This window comes from Heptranchias perlo, chromosome 10 (assembly GCF_035084215.1).
Source record: "Heptranchias perlo isolate sHepPer1 chromosome 10, sHepPer1.hap1, whole genome shotgun sequence".
In the NCBI taxonomy this organism is placed as follows: Eukaryota; Metazoa; Chordata; class Chondrichthyes; order Hexanchiformes; family Hexanchidae; genus Heptranchias; species Heptranchias perlo.
Genome location: NC_090334.1, coordinates 78,340,128 through 78,358,544, shown reverse-complemented (window position 1 = coordinate 78,358,544; position 18,417 = coordinate 78,340,128). Strand labels below are relative to the sequence as shown.

The window sequence follows — 18,417 nt, the reverse complement described above, 5'->3', positions numbered from 1 at the left end:
ACTGGTTCAACGGTTCAAGGGCAATTAGGGATGGGCAATAAATGCTGGCCTTGCCAGTGACTCCCACATCCCATGAACAAATTTTTTTTTTAAAATAATTTTTTTTTAGTGATGTTGGTTGAGGGATAAACGTTGGCCAGGACACCGGGGACAACTCCCCTGCTGTTCGAAATAGCTATGGAATCTTTTATATCCACCTGAGAGGGCAGACTTGGTTTAACGATTCATCCAAAAGATGGATTCAACATTCTCTGCCTAGGCCCAGGCATGAATAATGGCCGATTGACCCAATTCCTAGAGGATAGCAAGCACCTGTGGCACTGTATCCCAGAGTCGAGCCACTTTTGAGGAGAGAAAAAAATTGAATGAGGATTTTTTAAAAAATGATTTCAATTCAACGTGAATTGCATAAAACTCGTGATACGGAGATCCTTTAGTGGGTTTAATCCATTAGGTTGTATAGGTGTCCGTGTGTTCACATATATCCTTATACTTGGCAGCTCATCGTGTGATCAAAATGCCTTGAAGTTCACACCGTGAGTGATGTGACTTGTCACGTGGCTCTTCTTGCCTGGTGCCATGGGATCTTCAAGATCCTAACCGAACGGGTAAACACATCCTGGATTTAATTTCAGCTGTGGCTCATTGAATAGCACTCTCTCCTCTTGAGGTTGTGGGTTCAAGTCCCCCTCCAAAGACTTGAGCACAAATCCAGGCTGACACTCCCAGTGCAGCACTGTCGGAGGGTCAGTACTGAGGGAGTGCTGCACAGTCGGAGGGTCAGTACTGAGGGAGTGCTGCACTGTCAGAGGTGCATTCTTTTGGATGAGACGTTAAAGCGAGGCCCTGTCTGCACCCTCGTTTCCTACATTACAACAGTGACTACACTTCAAAAATACTTCATTAGCTGTAAAATGCTTTGGGACGCCCTGAGGTCGTGAAAGGCTATATATATATATATATATATATATATAGCCTATGTGCAAGTTCGTTCTTTCGCTCTTTCTCACCTGAAGGATGGCACAACGCCCCCCTCGGCACTGCAGCAGAGTTTCGGGTGAGGGCTACGCGCTCAAGTCCTGGTGCAGGGTTCAAACCCACAACGCTCTGACGCAGAGGCATGGGTCTTACCCATTGAGTCAAAACTGACACGATGGTTTGGTCTGGGGAGAAGTATTCGGGCTACAACAAGATGGGAATATAAGGGGGGTGGAAACACTGTTGGCAGTTGATGGGTGAAAGATATGGCCGATGTGTTGTGGACAGAGAAAGGGGATCCTTCTACTTTCAGATGGAACCTATTTTTAGTCCATACCCACAGAGCCCAGTGCGATCTGTTCCCTGTACTGGTAACTTAGACTTCCCCTTGGAATCGCTGTTCTACCGCAGTATGACCGTGCAATGCAGAAGTTTAATTACTTATGGTTAAGTGTATTGATTTTCAAGGGTTAAGGATCGGCCTGTAGTGCATGTTGCCAGTGGATTTTCATTGCTGCACTTGGTGACAGGCTACAAATTACAGAGACTTGAGGAAATATCAGGCGGATTAAATGTCGGCTTTTCCTGTCAGCACGAGGTGACATGTTGCTCTCCCGTGAGAATAATACAAATTGCTCCTTTTTTATATATGGGCTTGATTTCGAAGTACCAAAAATCAAGGGGATTTTTATTCTTTATTATTTTCCTTTTACAGTTCAGTATTGTAGTAATACAGAGATGCTCTTAACCCGGATTAAACAGTTATTATTATGATGACCAAATTAATCATTGGGGTACAGTCCATTGGGCATCAGGTCAGGATCCCTCCTGAACGTGCTGAGCCATTGGGGTACAGTCCCATGGGCATCAGGAGCCCCTCTTCATGGTGTTGAATCATTGGGGTACAGTCCAATGGGCCTCAGGAGCCCCTCCAGTTCCTCACTCAGCTATCCTTTCTTTGTGTCCGAGCCTAGCACTGGATAGCAATCAAGAGTGGGAACCCTAGCTGATTTCATCCAACCCCCCGCCCCATTCCCCATCCCAGGTTTGCTAACACTTGTAACATCGCTACCTCTGCCCTGGCTAAAATTTGCTCTGTCAAGCTGACTTGCATTGGCTTGGTGACGTACTTGTGCTGCCAATTCTCCCGTGTGCAGATCTTCTATAGCTGACAGGAAGTCCAAAGCCAGCTAGTTAATTTGCTGTCTGGTGGCTGGTTTTCCCAGCCACTGGCTTTAACAAACCCTAATAGATTAACTTTTGGGATGTACGAGACTTGTGCGTAGGGAGTTGCTATCACTATCTACATAAAAGTAGCATTAGAACAGACTGAGGAGCAGACCTGGGACCTTCTAATCTGTGTGGCCCACCACAACGCCACAGTATTATTTGCTCGCAAGCACATCAGACGTAATACTGTAGCTGGTGGAGAGACTAGAGAAGCTGGAATTGTTCAACTTAGGTTAAGGGGAGATTTAATAGAGGTGTACAAAATTATGAAGGGTTTTGATCAATAAGGAGAAACCGTTCCCACTGGTGGGAGGGTTGGTAACCAGAGGACACAGACTTAAGGTATTTGGCAAAGGAACCAGAGGGGAGATGAGTGTTTTTACTCAGCGAGTTGTTACGATCTGGAATGCACTGCCTGAAAGGCTGGTGGAAGCAGATTCAGTAGTAACTTTCAAAAGTGAATTGGATAAACATTTGCAGGGCTATGGGGAAAGAGCAGGAGAGTGGGACTAATTGGATAGCTCTTTTGAAGAGCCGGCACAGGCATGATGGGCCGAGTGGCCTCTTTGAGTTGTATGATCTTTGGTGAGAAGTTTTTTTTTGAAGGGGAGGATTGCATTTGCCTTCATCAAAATAGAGAAGAACAATTTCATTTTTATCCATTGGTCAGCATGAGTACAAAGCACAGGAACTTCCACCCAAATGGAGGGAAAATGCCTCTGTCGGAAACTGGCGCTGGCTTTTAAAACCTCCTACCTAGTGACAATCAGTCGTGTGATTTGGCACCTTGCCCACTCTACCTGAGTTTCCCCCGCCGGGATTCCTCAACCCAACCAGGATGGGCCAAGACCTCAAAAAGGACGCTGCTCTCATTCAATAAATAACATATACCCCACCCCCCCCTCCTATCTTTCCTCCACACAACTTGTAACCACCTATTGGAAATCGACATCACTCCCCTCCATGTATATTGCTACCCAACTGTACATTACCCCTCTGTATGTGTCTGAGTGACTTGTAAACCTTGTGCAAATTAAATGCAGTTTCCTCAATGGTGCCTTAAACATAACAGTACCCAACGCTAGAAGTACGGTCGCTTAGCAACTTGTACTGTGACCAGAAAAACGTGCCACTGTAGGACACTACAACCAATTTATAAACTGGGTTTGTACTATATAGCTTCCAGCTGTGGCTCAGTGGTTCAGAGGCACTCTTGCCTCTGAACCAGAAGATTGTGGGTTCAAGTCCCATTCCAGAGACTTGAGCACAAAATCTAGGCTGACAATCCCAGTGCAGTACTGAGGGAGTGCTGCATTGTCGGAGGTGGCGTCTTTCAGATGAGGCATTGAACAGGCTATTTGAAAAGCAGGGCAGTTCTCCCAGTCCCTCAACCAAGGCAAATCATGTTTAACTAACTTGATAGTTTTTTGATGAGGTAACAGAGAGGGTAGATGCGGGCAATGCAGTTGATGTGGTGTATATGGACTTTCAAAAGGCGTTTGATAAAGTGCCATATAATAAGCTTGTCATCAAGATTGAAGCCCATGGAATAAAAGGGGTAGTAGCAGCATGGATACAGAATTGGCTAAGGAACAGGAAGTAGAGAGTAGTGGTGTACGGTTGTTTTTCGGACTGGAGGGAGGTGTACAGTGGTGTTCCCCAGGGATCGGTGCTAGGACCACTGCTTTTCTTGATATAAATGACTTGGGTGTACAGGGCACAATTTCCAAGTTTGCAGACGGCACAAAACCTGGAAGTGTAGTGAACAGTGAGGAGGATAGTGATAGACTTCAAGAGAATATAGACAGGCTGGTGGTATGGGCGGACACGTGGCAGATGAAATGTAACGCAGAAAAATGCAGAGTGATACATTTTCGGTAGGAAGAATGAGGAGAGGCAATGTAAACTAAAGGGCACAATTCTAAAATGGGTATAGGAACAGAGAGATCTGGGGGTATATGTACACAAATCGTTGAAGGTGGCAGGGCACGATGAGAAAGCAGTTAAAAGAACCATACGGGATCCTGGGCTTTATAAATAGAGCCATAGAGTACAAAAACAAAGTAGTCACTATGAATCTTTATAAAACACTGGTTCGGCCACAACTGGAGTATTATGTCCCGTTCTGGGCACCGCACTTAGGAAGGATGTGAAGGCCTTAGAGAGGGTGCAGAAGAGATTTACTAGAATGATTCCAGGGATGAGACTTCAGTTACGTGGATAGACTGGAGAAGCTGAGGTTGTTCTCCTTGGAACAGAGAAGGTTGAGAGGAGATTTGATCGAGGTATTCAAAATCATGAAGGACATAGATTTAAGGTGATTGCAAAAGAAGTAAAAGAGACATGAGGAAAAACATTTTTTTACACAGCGAGTGGTTAGGATCTGCAATGCACTGCCCAAGGGGGTGGTGGAGGTGGATTCAATCATGGCCTTCAAAAGGGAACTGGATAAGTACATGAAAGGAAAAATTTGCAGGGCTACGGGGATAGGGCGGGGGAGTGGGACCAGCTGGATTGCTCCTGCATAGAGCCGGCACGGACTCGATGGTCCGAATGGCCTCCTTCCATGCTGTAACTTTTCTATGATTCTATAACATCACGATAACACATCACCTGGTCATTATCTCATTGCTGTTTGTGGGATCTTGCTGTGCACCAATTGGCTGCCGAGATTCCTACATTACAACAGTGACTGTACTTCAAATGTACTTCATTGGCTGTAAAATGCTTTAGGACATCCTGAGGTCGTGAAAAGTGTTATATATATGCAAATTCTTTTCTTTCTTTCTACTAATTGTAACTCGTTACCAACCCACAAGAGTACTGTAGAGGACTTGCAAAGCGAGGAAGACACTTAATTGCCGTGAAGTTGTACTACATGAGAACTAAATTGATTTATTTGGGGGAATTGGGGAATTTAAATTCAGTTAATTAAATAAAATCTGGAATAAAAAGCTAGTATCAGTAATGGTGACCATGAAACAATCAGATTGTCGTAAAAACCCATCTGGTTCACTAATGTCCTTTAGGGAAGGAAACCTGCCGTCCTTACCCGGTCTGGCCTATGTCCGACTTCAGACCCACAGATTCTTAACTGCCCTCTGAAATGGCCTAGCAAGCCACTCAGTTGTACAATCCTGTTACAAAAAGACATAATGAGAATAAAACCAGAAGGACCACCTGGCACTGGACGACCGGACACGACAAAGGCACTAACAGCTGGGGACTTGTGCCAAAATTGGGAGAGCTGTCCCACAGACTAGTCAAGCAACTGCCTGACAAAGCCATACTCACAGAATCAAACCTTTCAGCCAACGTCCCAGACTCTTCCATCACCATCCCTGGGTATGTCCTGTCCCACCGGCAGGACAGACCGACCAGAGGTGGCGGCACAGTGGTATACAGTCAGAATGGAGTGGCCCTGAGAGTCCTCAATATTGACTCTACACCCCATGAAGTCTCATGGCATCAAGTCAAACATGGGCAAGGAAACCTCCTGCTGATTATCACTTACTGCCCTCCCTCAGCTGATGAATCAGTACTCCTCCATGTTGAGCACCACTTGGAGGCAGCACTGAGGGTAGCAAGGGCACAGAATGTACTCTGGGTGGGGGACTACAATGTCCATCACCAAGATTGGCTCGGTAGTACCACTACTGACCAAGCTGGCCAAGTCCTGAAGGACATAGCTGCCAGACTGGGTCTGTGGCAGGTGATGAATGAACCAACATGAGGGAGAAACCTACTTGACCTTATCCTCACCAATCTACCTGTTGCAGATGCATCTGTCCATGACGGTATTGGTAGGAGTGACCATCGCACAGTCCTTGTGGAGATGAAGTTCCGCCTTCACACTGAGAACACCGTACATCATGTTGTGTGGCACTACCACCGTGCTAAATGGGATAGATTCAGAACAGCTCTAGCAGCACAAAACTGGGCATCCATGAGGCGCTGTGGGCCATCAGCAGCAGCGGAATTGTATTCTGCCACAAGCTGTAACCTCATGGCCCTGCATATCCCTCACTCTACCATTACGATCAAGCCAGGGTATCAACCCTGGTTCAATGAGGAGTGTAGAAGAGCATGCCAGGAGCAGTACCAGGCATACCTAAAAATGAGATGCCAACCTGGTGAAGCTACAAAACAGGACTACATGCATGCTAAACAGCAGAAGCAGCATGCTATAGACAGCTAAGCGATCCCACAACCAACGGATCAGATCAAAGCTCTGCAGTCCTGCCACATCCAGTCGTGAATGGTGGTGGACAATTAAACAACTAACGGGAAGAGGAGGTTTCGTGAACATCCCCATCCTCAATGATGGCAGAGTCCCGCACGTGAGTGCAAAAGACAAGGCTGAAGCATTTGCAACCATCTTCAGCCAGAAGTGCCAAGTGGATGATCCAGCTCTGCCTCCTCGCGATATCCCCACCATCACAGAAGCCAGTCTTCAGCCAATTCGATTCACTCCACATGATTTCAAGAAACGGCTGAGTGGACTGGATACAGCAAAGGCTACGGGCCCCAACAACATCCGACTGTAGTGCTGAAAACTTGTGCTCCAGAACTAGCCGCGCCTCTAGCCAAGCTCTTCCAGTACAGCTACAACAGTGGCATCTACCCGACAATGTGGAAAATTGCCCAGGTATGTCCTGTCCACAAAAAGCAGGACAGATCCAATCCGGCCAATTACCGCCCCATCAGTCTACTCTCAATCATAAACGAAGTAATGGAAGATGTCGTCAACAGTGCTATCAAGCAGCACTTACTCACCAATAACCTGCGCACTGAGTTTGAGTTCTGCCAGGACCACTCAGCTCCAGACCTTATTACAGCCTTGGTCCAAACATGGACAAAAGAGCTGAATTCCAGAGATGAGATGAGAGTGACTGTCCTTGATATCAAGGCAGCATTTGACCGAGTGTGGCATCAAGGAACCCAAGTAAAATTGACGTCAGTGGGAATCAGGGGGAAAACTCTCCAGTGGCTGGAGTCATACCGAGCACAAAGGAAGATGGTTGTGGTTGTTGGAGGCCAATTATCTCAGCCCCAGGACATTGCTGCAGAAGTTCCTCAGGGCAGTGTCCTAGGCCCAACCACCTTCAGCTGCTTCATCAATGACCTTCCCTCCATCATAAGGTCAGAAATGGGGATGTTAGCTGATGATTGCATAGTGTTCAATTCTATTCGCAACCCCTCAAATAATGAAGCAGTCCATGCCCGCATGCAGCAAGATCTGGACAACATCCAGGCTTGGGCTGATAAGTGGCAAGTAACATTCGTGCCAGACAAGTGCCAGGCAATGACCATCTCCAACCAGAGAGAGTCTAACCACCTCCCCTTGACATTCAACGGCATTACCATTGCCGAATCCCCCACCATCAACATCCTGGGGGTCACCATTGACCAGAAACTTAACTGGACCAGCCACATAAATACTGTGGCTACAAGAGCAGGCCCGAGGCTGGGTATTCTGCGGCGAGTGACTCACCTCCTGACTCCCCAAAGCCTTTCCACCATCGACAAGGCACAAGTCAGGAGTGTGCTGGAATGCTCTCCACTTGCCTGGGTGAGCGCAGCACCAACAACACTCAAGAACCTCGTCACCATCCAGGACAAAGCAGCCCACTTAATTCGTACCCCATCCACCACCCTAAACATTCACTCCCTCCACCACCGGCGCACAGTGGCTGCAGTGTGTACCATCCACAGGATGCACTGCAGCAACTCACCAAGGCTTCTTCGTTAGCACCTCCCAAACCCGCGACCTCTACCACCTAGAAGGACAAGAGCAGCAGGCACATGGGAACAACACCACCTGCACGTTCCCCTCCAAGTCACACACCAACCTGACTTGGAAATATATTGCCGTTCCTTCATCATTACTGGGTTAAAATCCTGGAACTCCCTTCCTAACAGCACTGTGGGCGAACCTTCACCACACGGACTGCAGTGGTTCAAAAAGGCAGCTCACCACCACCTTCTCAAGGGCAATTAGGGATGGGCAATAAATGCTGGCCTTGCCAGCGACGCCCACATTCCATGAATGAATTTTTAAAAAATTGTGAGTGAGCGTCTTAATGGCCGTCTGTGCCTCTGCTCACCCAGATGTTAAGTACCCAGCCTGTGTTGTTGGAGTCAATCTGTCAGCATTCCTATGTGCTATTTCTGTGGTGGCAGAGTGTTAAGTGATCCTGAGCTGAAGAATTTCCAAGTCTTCCCCATTAATGTAGTTCTAATTGAAATTTTCAACTGAGCTAACAGCAGATGTACTGTGGGTTTAATATTCGCTGCGCACTCTGGAAGATGATATTGCAATTAATTGGGGAAGGGTGGTGCATTTCCTTCCCCACTTTTGCTATGGTGCCCTCTTTCAAACATTGTCCACAACTAATGGAGATAGCATTAAGATTTCAAACCAGATCGGACTGTGAGCAGAAAAAGAAAGACTTACATTTATTAGCACCTTTCACAAATTCAGGAAGTTTCAAAGTGCTTTACAGCCGATGAAATACTTTTTGAAATGTAGTTACTGTTGTAATGTAGGGAAACGCGACAGCCAATTTACGCACAGCAAATTCCACAAACAGCAATGAGATAATGACCAGATAATCAGTTTTAGTGATGTTGGTTGAGGGATAAATATTGGCCAGGACACCAGGGAAAACTCCCCTGCTCTTCGAATAGTACCATGGCTGTAAAGGAAATAAGAGGGGCAAAGAGAGGGTATGAGAATAGACTGGCGGCCAACATAAAAGGGAATCCAAAAGGCTTCTACAGGCATGTAAACAGTAAATGGGTAGTAAGAGGAGGGGTGGGGCCGATTAGGGACCATAAAGGAGATCTACTCAGGGAGGCAGAGGGGATGGCCGAGGTACTAAATGAGTACTTTGTATCTGTCGTTACCAAGGAAGAAGATGCTGCCAGAGTCTCAGTAAAGGAAGATATAGTTGAGATACTGGATGAGCTAAAAATTGATAAAGAAGATATACTTGAAAGGCTAGCTGTACTTAAAATAGATAAATCACCCAGTCCGGATGGGATGCATCCTAGGTTGCTGAGGGAAGTAAGGGTGGAAATAGTGGTGGTACTGGCCATAATCTTCCAAACATCCATAGAGACGGGGTGATGCCAGGGGCCTGGAGAATTGCAACTGTTACCCCCTTTTTCAAAAAAGGGTGTAAGGATAAACCCAGCAACTATAGCCCAGTCAGTTTAACCTCAGTGGTGGGGAAATTTCTAGAAACGATAATCCAGGACAGAATTAACAATCACTTGGACGAGGGTGGATTGATTAGGGAAAGCCAGCACGGATTTTGTTAAAGGCAAATCGTGTTTAACTAACGTGATAGAGTTTTTTGATGAGGTAACAGAGAGGGTAGCTGAGATCGGGGGGTTTATGTGCACAAATCGGTGAAGGTGGCAGGGCAGTTTGAGAAAGCAGTTAAAATAGCATATGGGATCCTGGGCTTTATAAATAGAGGTATAGAGGCAAAAGTATGGCAGTCATGATGAACCTTTATAAAACACTGGTTCGGCCACAACTGGAGTATTGTGTCCAATTCTGGGCACTGCACTTTAGGAAAGATGTGAAGGCCTTAGAGAGGGTGCAGAAGGGATTTACTGGAATGATTCCAGGGATGAGGGACTTAAATTACGTGGATAGACTGGAGAAGCTGGGGTTGTTCTCCATTGAACAGAGACGGTTGTGAGGAGATTTGATAGAGGTATTCAAAATCATGAAGGGTCTACACAGACTAGATGGAGAGAAACTGTTCCCATTGGCAGAAGGGTCAAGAACCAGAGGACATAGATTTAAGGTGATTGGCAAAAGAACCAAAGATGACATGAGGATAAACTTTTTTACACAGCGAGTGGTTAGGATCTGGAATGCACTGCCCGAGGGGGTGGTGGAGGCAGATTCAATCATGGCCTTCAAAAGAGAACTGGATGAGTACTTGAAAGGAAAAAATTTGCAGGGCTACGAGTGGGACTCGGTGGATTGCTCTTGCATAGAGCCGGCGCGTACTCAATGGGCCGAATGGCCTCTTTCCATGCTGTAATCTTTATGATTCTATGTGATCTTTTAAGTCCGCAGACCGGACCTCAGTTTAACATCTCATCCGAAAGATGGCACCTCCGACAGTGCAGCGCTCCCTCAGTACAGCACTGGGAGTGTCGACCTGGATTATGTGCTCAAGTCTCTGGAGTGGGACTTGAACCCACAACTTTCTGACTCCGAGGCGAGAGTGTTGCCCACTGAGCCATGGCTGACATTTTTTAGGCAGGAAACGGATCACTGACATCACCAGAACCAGTTTGTAATCTGCACATCAGAACTACTTGATTGATTCAAATAATTTCTTCAAAACTGTGCGACTGCCGAACTCCCTCAGTCTTCCCTCCGCCCGCCTCTTTGACAACCCGAGCTCGGCACCACCCAACCCTTGGGTTTAGCTCATCTTCTCGCTTAATCTTTTCAATCCCGACGGTGTCCTGCGCCGTGGGCCTTGACCCTAGGTTTCTCAACAGACAAAGGAACCGGCAGGGAAACCAGGGGCAGTATTCCAACTCTGGGAGCAACCCGTTCTCTTCCTCCCCCCCTCCTTACATTCCATTGTTGCTGGATTTGGTGTCCAGCGTTTGTGGGTCACAGAGACAGGTCTGAGGACAGGTGTTTGTAAAGCGCTGACGGTAAAACTTTAAAATCCATGTCCGATTGCTTTTTTTTAAAAAAAAAAATTGGTTTGTCACAGTCGAGACTGCGGCTTGTAAAGTGTTTGGTATTCAGGAACAGCCTCACTTTGATGCTGCTGTATTTGACAACCGTGACAATAGATTTTATCTCATCTCATCTTAACCTTACTATCTGACTTTTGCTGTTTTTATTTTCTCCCATTTTTTGATCTTTATGTATTTCTTAGAAAAAAGTGTAATTACGGGCTGATGGAAGCTTGACACTAACAATTTACATGTCTGAAGACTGAATCCGAATGGGTCCCCTGAAAGCCGTAAAATTAGATTCAGTGCAAAAGGCAACACTCCCCTGAGAACCCATTGTACACAGTGAACATGGGGACATGAGGTTAGAGTGAGCGATTTACTTTTTTTTCCCCTTTGTTGCCTAAAATGCAATATATTGAGAATGATCAGTTGTAAGTTTAAATAAAACATGGACAGATGACAAAGAGTTTTTAAATCAAAATCCCAACATTTGCAGCCCGTTCTTTGTGAATGGAAGCATTTTTTGTTTGTGTGACCGTATTATTGGTATGTTTTCCAGCTTGGTCCAGCCGTTTTATGTGGGGCTGTGTGCGTGGTGGCCGGGTTTTCACTGCAGAAGACAGCTGTCCATGTGGCCCATGAAGTGCTAGAGGATCTGTGGCTCACAATGTCCCAACCGATTGCCATTCTTGACCCCCTCCCCCCCCAACCTGTGACCAACCCATGGAACAGACTGTCCAGTGACAAAATCCCTGAAATGATTCGAACAGTTGGACACTGCGATGGAGAGGCCTGTAGGTTCTCTCTGGTTGGATGATCCAGGAGGGAATGAATGGTCTTCCTCATCCATACCTCGCTTGTGAAATCGCGATCCAACCGTTATACTTCACACCAAACTAATCGTGTCACCACCAGGGCTCCGTGAGGCAGGCAATGAGCTACTTCAATGTGGGTTATGGATCGGGTTCTCCCTAGTTCAGGAATCTGACATCTTGGGATTTTGTAGTAGGCGTTCTGCTTGGGTTGGAATTCTACTCCTTTTTCTTTTCCCTCTTTCTCCCGAAGGTGTTGACTCGTTCCAAGTTATGGGTCCCGCAGGTGATTGCTTCCATCCGCTATTTAGTCCAAGTGGACGTTCTTCAACAGTTGCACCTGGTATCTGTTAGCCGACAGTTCAACTGTGAAGGTATCACAGGCGACTAAATCAGGAACAGGAGCCCTGGCTTGACGACCTTCGCACCCCCAAATAGCCACACATCCAAAGGCCAATTGTAGTACCCCAGCTGCTGTTCTAGCTGAGATCAGGTAACTCAGCACTGACTCCCCCCGGGACCAGAACCAGTACATTCCCGGTCCGAATATGCTGAGTTCTGTACTGAGCCTTTCACTTAGCCATTCAGGGAGGTTCTAGCTGCATTTCTGACGTACTGAATTATCAATAACGAAGAGTCTGTGTCTGTTTCCTGATAAGGTGGAATTCTTTGAGCCATTCTGGGACAGCGGAGAACCTCGGTTTGGAGAAAAAGGAGCGAGGGGTTGGAAGGCATGGATGCGGCAGCAGGAAAAGGGCGGATGGGTTGTCCAGAATGAACAAGGTGAGCCACTTTCTGCTGGCTTTTTGTTCCATTTAATATTGAAGTTTGAACTTTGCACTCCCAGATACTTGGCAACAAGTCACCTACTCTGAAACAGACCTTTCTCTTGTTTGCCCTTATCGAGCCTTTGATACTAAGCTAACAGAGAGGTTTGTAGCACTCTCCCCTCTGAGTCAGAAGGGCATAATTTCCAGGCTCACTCCAGAACTTAAGCACATAATCTTGGCTGACACTCCGGTGCATTGCTGCATTATCACAGGTGCCGTCCTTAGAATCATAGAAGTTTACAACATGGAAACAGGCCCTTCGGCCCAACATGTCCATGTCGCCCAGTTTATACCACTAAGCTAGTCCCAATTGCCTGCACTTGGCCCATATCCCTCTATACCCATCCTACCCATGTAACTGTCCAAATGCTTTTTAAAAGTCAAAATTGTACCCGCCTCTACTACTGGCTCTGGCAGCTCGTTCCAGACACTCACCACCCTTTGAGTGAAAAAATTGCCCCTCCGGACCCTTTTGTATCTCTCCCCTCTCACCTTAAATCTATGTCCCCTCGTTATAGACTCCCCCACCTTTGGGAAAAGATTTTGACGATCTACCTTATCTATGCCCCTCATTATTTTATAGACTTCTATAAGATCACCCCTAAACCTCCTACTCTCCAGGGAAAAAAGTCTCAGTCTATCCAACCTCTCCCTATAAGTCAAACCATCAAGTCCCGGTAGCATCCTAGTAAATCTTTTCTGCACTCTTTCTAGTTTAATAATATCCTTTCTATAATAGGGTGACCAGAACTGTACACAGTATTCCAAGTGTGGCCTTACTAATGTCTTGTACAACTTCAACAAGACATCCCAACTCCTGTATTCAATGTTCTGACCAATGAAACCAAGCATGCTGAATGCCTCCTTCATCACCCTATCCACCTGTGACTCCACTTTCAAGGAGCTATGAACCTGTACTCCTAGATCTCTTTGTTCTATAACTCTCCCCAACGCCCTACCATTAACGGAGTAGGTCCTGGCCCGATTCGATCTACCAAAATGCATCACCTCACATTTATCTAAATTAAACTCCATCTGCCATTCATCGGCCCACTGGCCCAATTTATCAAGATCCCGTTGCAATCCTAGATAACCCTTCTTCACTGTCCACAATGCCACCAATCTTGGTGTCATCTGCAAACTTACTAACCATGCCTCCTAAATTCTCATCCAAATCATTAATATAAATAATAAATAACAGCGGACCCAGCACCGATCCCTGAGGCACACCGCTGGTCACAGGCCTCCAGTTTGAAAAACAACCCTCTACAACCACTCTCTGTCTTCTGTCGTCAATCCAATTTTGTATCCAGTTGGCTACCTCACCTTGGATCCTGTGAGATTTAACCTTATGTAACAAACTACCATGCGGTACCTTGTCAAAGGCTTTGCTAAAGTCCATGTAGACCACGTCTACTGCACAGCCCTCATCTATCTTCTTGGTTACCCCTTCAAAAAACTCAATCAAATTCGTGAGACATGAAATTCCTCTCACAAAACCATGCTGACTGTTCCTAATCAGTCCCTGCCTCTCCAAATGCCTGTAGATTCTGTCTCTCAGAATACCCTCTAACAACTTACCCACTACAGATGTCAGGCTCACCGGTCTGTAGTTCCCAGGCTTTTCCCTGCCGCCCTTCTTAAACAAAGGCACAACATTTGCTACCCTCCAATCTTCAGGCACCTCACCTGTAGCTGTCGATGATTCAAATATCTCTGCTAGGGGACCTGCAATTTCCTCCCTAACCTCTCATAACGTCCTGGGATACATTTCATCAGGTCCCGGAGATTTATCTACCTTGATGCGCGTTAAGACTTCCAGCACCTCCCTCTCTGTAATATGTACACTCCTCAAGACATCACTATTTATTTCCCCAAGTTCCCTAACATCCATGCCTTTCTCAACCATAAATACCGATGCGAAATATTCATTTAGGATCTCACCCATCTCTTGTGGTTCCGCACATAGATGACCTTGTTGATCCTTAAGAGGCCCTACTCTCTCCCTAGTTACTCTTTTGCCCTTTATGTATTTGTAGAAGCTCTTTGGATTCTCCTTTGCCTTATCTGCCAAAGCAATCTCATGTCCCCTTTTTGCCCTCCTGATTTCTCTCTTAACTCTACTCCGGCAATCTCTATACTCTTCAAGGGATCCACTTGATCCCAGCTGCCTATGCATGTCATATGCCTCCTTCTTCTTTTTGACTAGGGCCTCAATCTCCCGAGTCATCCAAGGTTCCCTACTTCTACCAGCCTTGCCCTTCACTTTATAAGGAATGTGCTTACCCTGAACCCTGGTTAACACACTTTTGAAAGCCTCCCACTTACCAGACGTCCCTTTGCCTGCCAACAGACTCTCCCAATCAACTTCTGAAAGTTCCTGTCTAATACCATCAAAATTGGCCTTTCCCCAATTTAGAATTTTAACTTTTGGGCCAGACCTATCATTCTCCATAGCTATCTTAAAACTAATGGAATTATGATCACTGGTCCCAAAGTGATCCCTCACCAACACTTCTGTCACCTGCCCTTCCTTATTTCCCAAGAGGAGGTCAAGTTTTGCCCCCTCTCTAGTCGGGCCATCCACATACTGAATGAGAAATTCCTCCTGAATACACTCAACAAATTTCTCTCCATCCAAGCCCCTAATGCTATGGCTGTCCCAGTCAATGTTGGGAAAGTTAAAGTCCCCTACTATTACCACCCTATTTTTCTTGCAGCTGTCTGTAACCTCCTTACATATTTGCTCCTCAATTTCCCGTTGACTATTTGGTGATGAGACATTAATCTGAGGTCCCAACTGCCAGTTACAGGACATTAAAGATCTCATGGCACGACTGGAAGAAGAGCGGGGAGTTCACTTAGCTTTCCAAACAATATTTTTCCTTCAACATCACCAAAAAATAAACTAACTGGTCATCCATCCTCTTTCTGTTTGTGGGGCCTACTGTGCACAAATGGTTGCTGTGTTTGTCCATGTGACAGTAACTATTTCAACAGTAATTCATCCTATGTGAAGCATTTTGGGATGTTTCCAAGAGGCCTGATAGGGGACTATATAAATATTTTTCTTTCTCTGTTTCTTTCCTTCCAACCCTTTGGCCATGTTTCCTTAGTAATGTTACATTTTTTTTCCTTCCAGTTTTTTTTTCTCTCTCTTCTCCTGAAGGTTCTTGACTCTTTGCTGGGGAACTGTTCCATTGACACCAGGGCCCTGTTCATTCTCACTCTGGGCTCCATTCTTTGTATGTGAGACTGAACGCCGGCTGGTGGGAGGTTATTCCGCCATTTAGCCAACCCCAATCCTGTCCCCTCCCACTATCCACCTGTGCTCTTTCCATTGGGGTCACTGGAAGCAGGAGCCCTGCCTGACGCATTTTTTTTAAACCTGTTCAGCTCAGGGGCACTGAGGTCAATTATAGTGCCTTGCCTGGCACTAGCTGACATCTACCAACTGAGCACAGACTAAGGCTGAAACCTAAGGCTTTTCTGATCTTTCTGGTGTCAACATCAGGCACTTCTGTATAGGAGCTTCCTCTCCTCTATAGGGAGGTCGGAGATCGGGGGTGGGGGGTGGTCGCAGCTCGTGGTGGGGGTTGGAGATCTTGAGGGTGGGGGGGGGGAAGAGGTCGGTGATCTTAGGGGTGGGGCGGAAGAGGTTGGTGATCTTGGGGTGGGGGGGGGGGGAAGAGGTCAGTGATCGTCTTGGGGGTGGTGGGGGGGGGGGGAAGAGGTCAGTGATCGTGGTGTGGGGGGGGGGGGGAAGAGGTCGGTGATCGTGGTGCGGCGGGGGGGGGAGAGAGGTCGGTGATCGTGGTGGGGCGGGGGGGGGAGAGGTCGGTGATCGTGGTGGGGCGGGGGGGGGGGAGAGGTCGGTGATCGTGGTGGGGCGGGGGGGGGGAGAGAGGTCGGTGATCGTGGTGGGGCGGGGGGGGGGAGAGGTCGGTGATCGTGGTGGGGCGGGGGGGGGGGGGAGAGGTCGGTGATCGTGGTGGGGCGGGGGGGGAGAGAGGTCGGTGATCGTGGTGGGCGGGGGGGGAGAGAGGTCGGTGATCGTGGTGGGGCGGGGGGGGAGAGAGGTCGGTGATCGTGGTGGGGCGGGGGGGGAGAGAGGTCGGTGATCGTGGTGGGGCGGGGGGAGAGAGAGGTCGGTGATCCTGGGGGGGGCGGGGGGGAGAGAGGTCGGTGATCGTGGGGGAGGGGGGGGAGAGAGGTCGGTGATCGTGGTGGGGCGGGGGGGGGGAGAGAGGTCGGTGATCGTGGTGGGGCGGGGGGGGGAGAGAGGTCGGTGATCGTGGTGGGGCGGGGGGGGGGAGAGAGGTCGGTGATCGTGGTGGGGCGGGGGGGGAGAGAGGTCGGTGATCGTGGGGGGGGGGGGGGGGGGAGAGAAGAGAGAGGTCGGTGATCGTGGGGGGCGGGGGGAGAGAGGTCGGTGATCGTGGGGGGGGGGGGGGAGAGAGAGGTCGGTGATCGTGGGGGGGGGGGGGGGAGAGAGGTCGGTGATCGTGGGGGGGGGGGGGGGGAGAGAGGTCGGTGATCGTGGGGGGGGGGGGGGGGGAGAGAGAGGTCGGTGATCGTGGGGGGGGGGGGGGAGAGAGGTCGGTGATCGTTGGGGGGGGGGGGAGAGAGGTCGGTGATCGTGGGGGGGGGGGGGGAGAGAGGTCGGTGATCGTGGGGGGGGGGGGGGGGGAGAGAGGTCGGTGATCGTGGGGGGGGGGGGGGGGGAGAGAGGTCGGTGATCGTGGGGGGGGGGGGGGGAGAGAGGTCGGTGATCGTGGGGGGGGGGGGGGGAGAGAGGTCGGTGATCGTGGGGGGGGGGGGGGGGAGAGAGGTCGGTGATCGTGGGGGGGGGGGGGGGGGGGAGAGAGGTCGGTGATCGTGGGGGGGGGGGGGGGGAGAGAGGTCGGTGATCGTGGGGGGGGGGGGGGGGAGAGAGGTCGGTGATCGTGGGGGGGGGGGGGAGAGAGGTCGGTGATCGTGGGGGGGGGGGGGGGGGAGAGAGAGGTCGGTGATCGTGGGGGGGGGGGGGAGAGGTCGGTGATCGTGGGGGGGGGGGGGGGGGGGAGAGAGGTCGGTGATCGTGGGGGGGGGGGGGGAGAGAGGTCGGTGATCGTGGGGGGGGGGGGGGGGGGGGAGAGAGAGGTCGGTGATCGTGGGGGGGGGGGGGGGGGAGAGAGAGGTCGGTGATCGTGGGGGGGGGGGGGGGGGGGGGGAGAGAGAGGTCGGTGATCGTGGGGGGGGGGTGGGGGGGGGGGGGGGGGGAGAGAGAGGTCGGTGATCGTGGGGGGGGGGGGGGGGGGGAGGAGAGAGAGAGGTCGGTGATCGTGGGGGGGGGGGGGGGGGGGGAGAGAGAGGTCGGTGATCGTGGGGGGGGGGGGGGGGGGAGGGGAGAGAGAGGTCGGTGATCGTGGGGGGGGGGGGGGGGGGGGGGAGGGGAGAGAGAGGTCGGTGATCGTGGGGGGGGGGGGGGGGGGAGAGAGAGGTCGGTGATCGTTGGGGGGGGGGGGGGGGAGAGAGGTCGGTGATCGTGGGGTGGGGGGGGGGGGGGGGGGGAAGAGGTCGGTGATCGTGGGGTGGGGGGGGGGGGGGGGGGGGAAGAGGTCGGTGATCGTGGGGTGGGGGGGGGGGGGGGGAAGAGGTCGGTGATCGTGGGGGGGGGGGGGGGGGGGAGGTCGGTGATCGTGGGGGGGGGGGGGGGGGGGGGGGGGGGGAGGTCGGTGATCGTGGGGGGGGGGGGGGGGGGGGGGGAGGTCGGTGATCGTGGGGGGGGGGGGGGGAGGTCGGTGATCGTGGGGGGGGGGGGGGGGAGGGGGGGGAGGGAGGTCGGTGATCGTGGGGGA

At 49.8% G+C, this 18,417-nt stretch overlaps 1 protein-coding gene across 1 annotated transcript in view; it reads left to right on the top strand.

Moving 5' to 3' along the window:
- nrde2 (NRDE-2, necessary for RNA interference, domain containing) overlaps positions 1-18,417 on the top strand; it is a 72,241-nt gene that overhangs the window by 40,206 nt on the left and 13,618 nt on the right. The window contains exon 9 of the mRNA XM_067992188.1: positions 12,407-12,530. Within this exon, the coding sequence (XP_067848289.1) occupies positions 12,407-12,530 (124 nt within the window). The remainder of the gene's footprint in view (positions 1-12,406; positions 12,531-18,417) is intronic.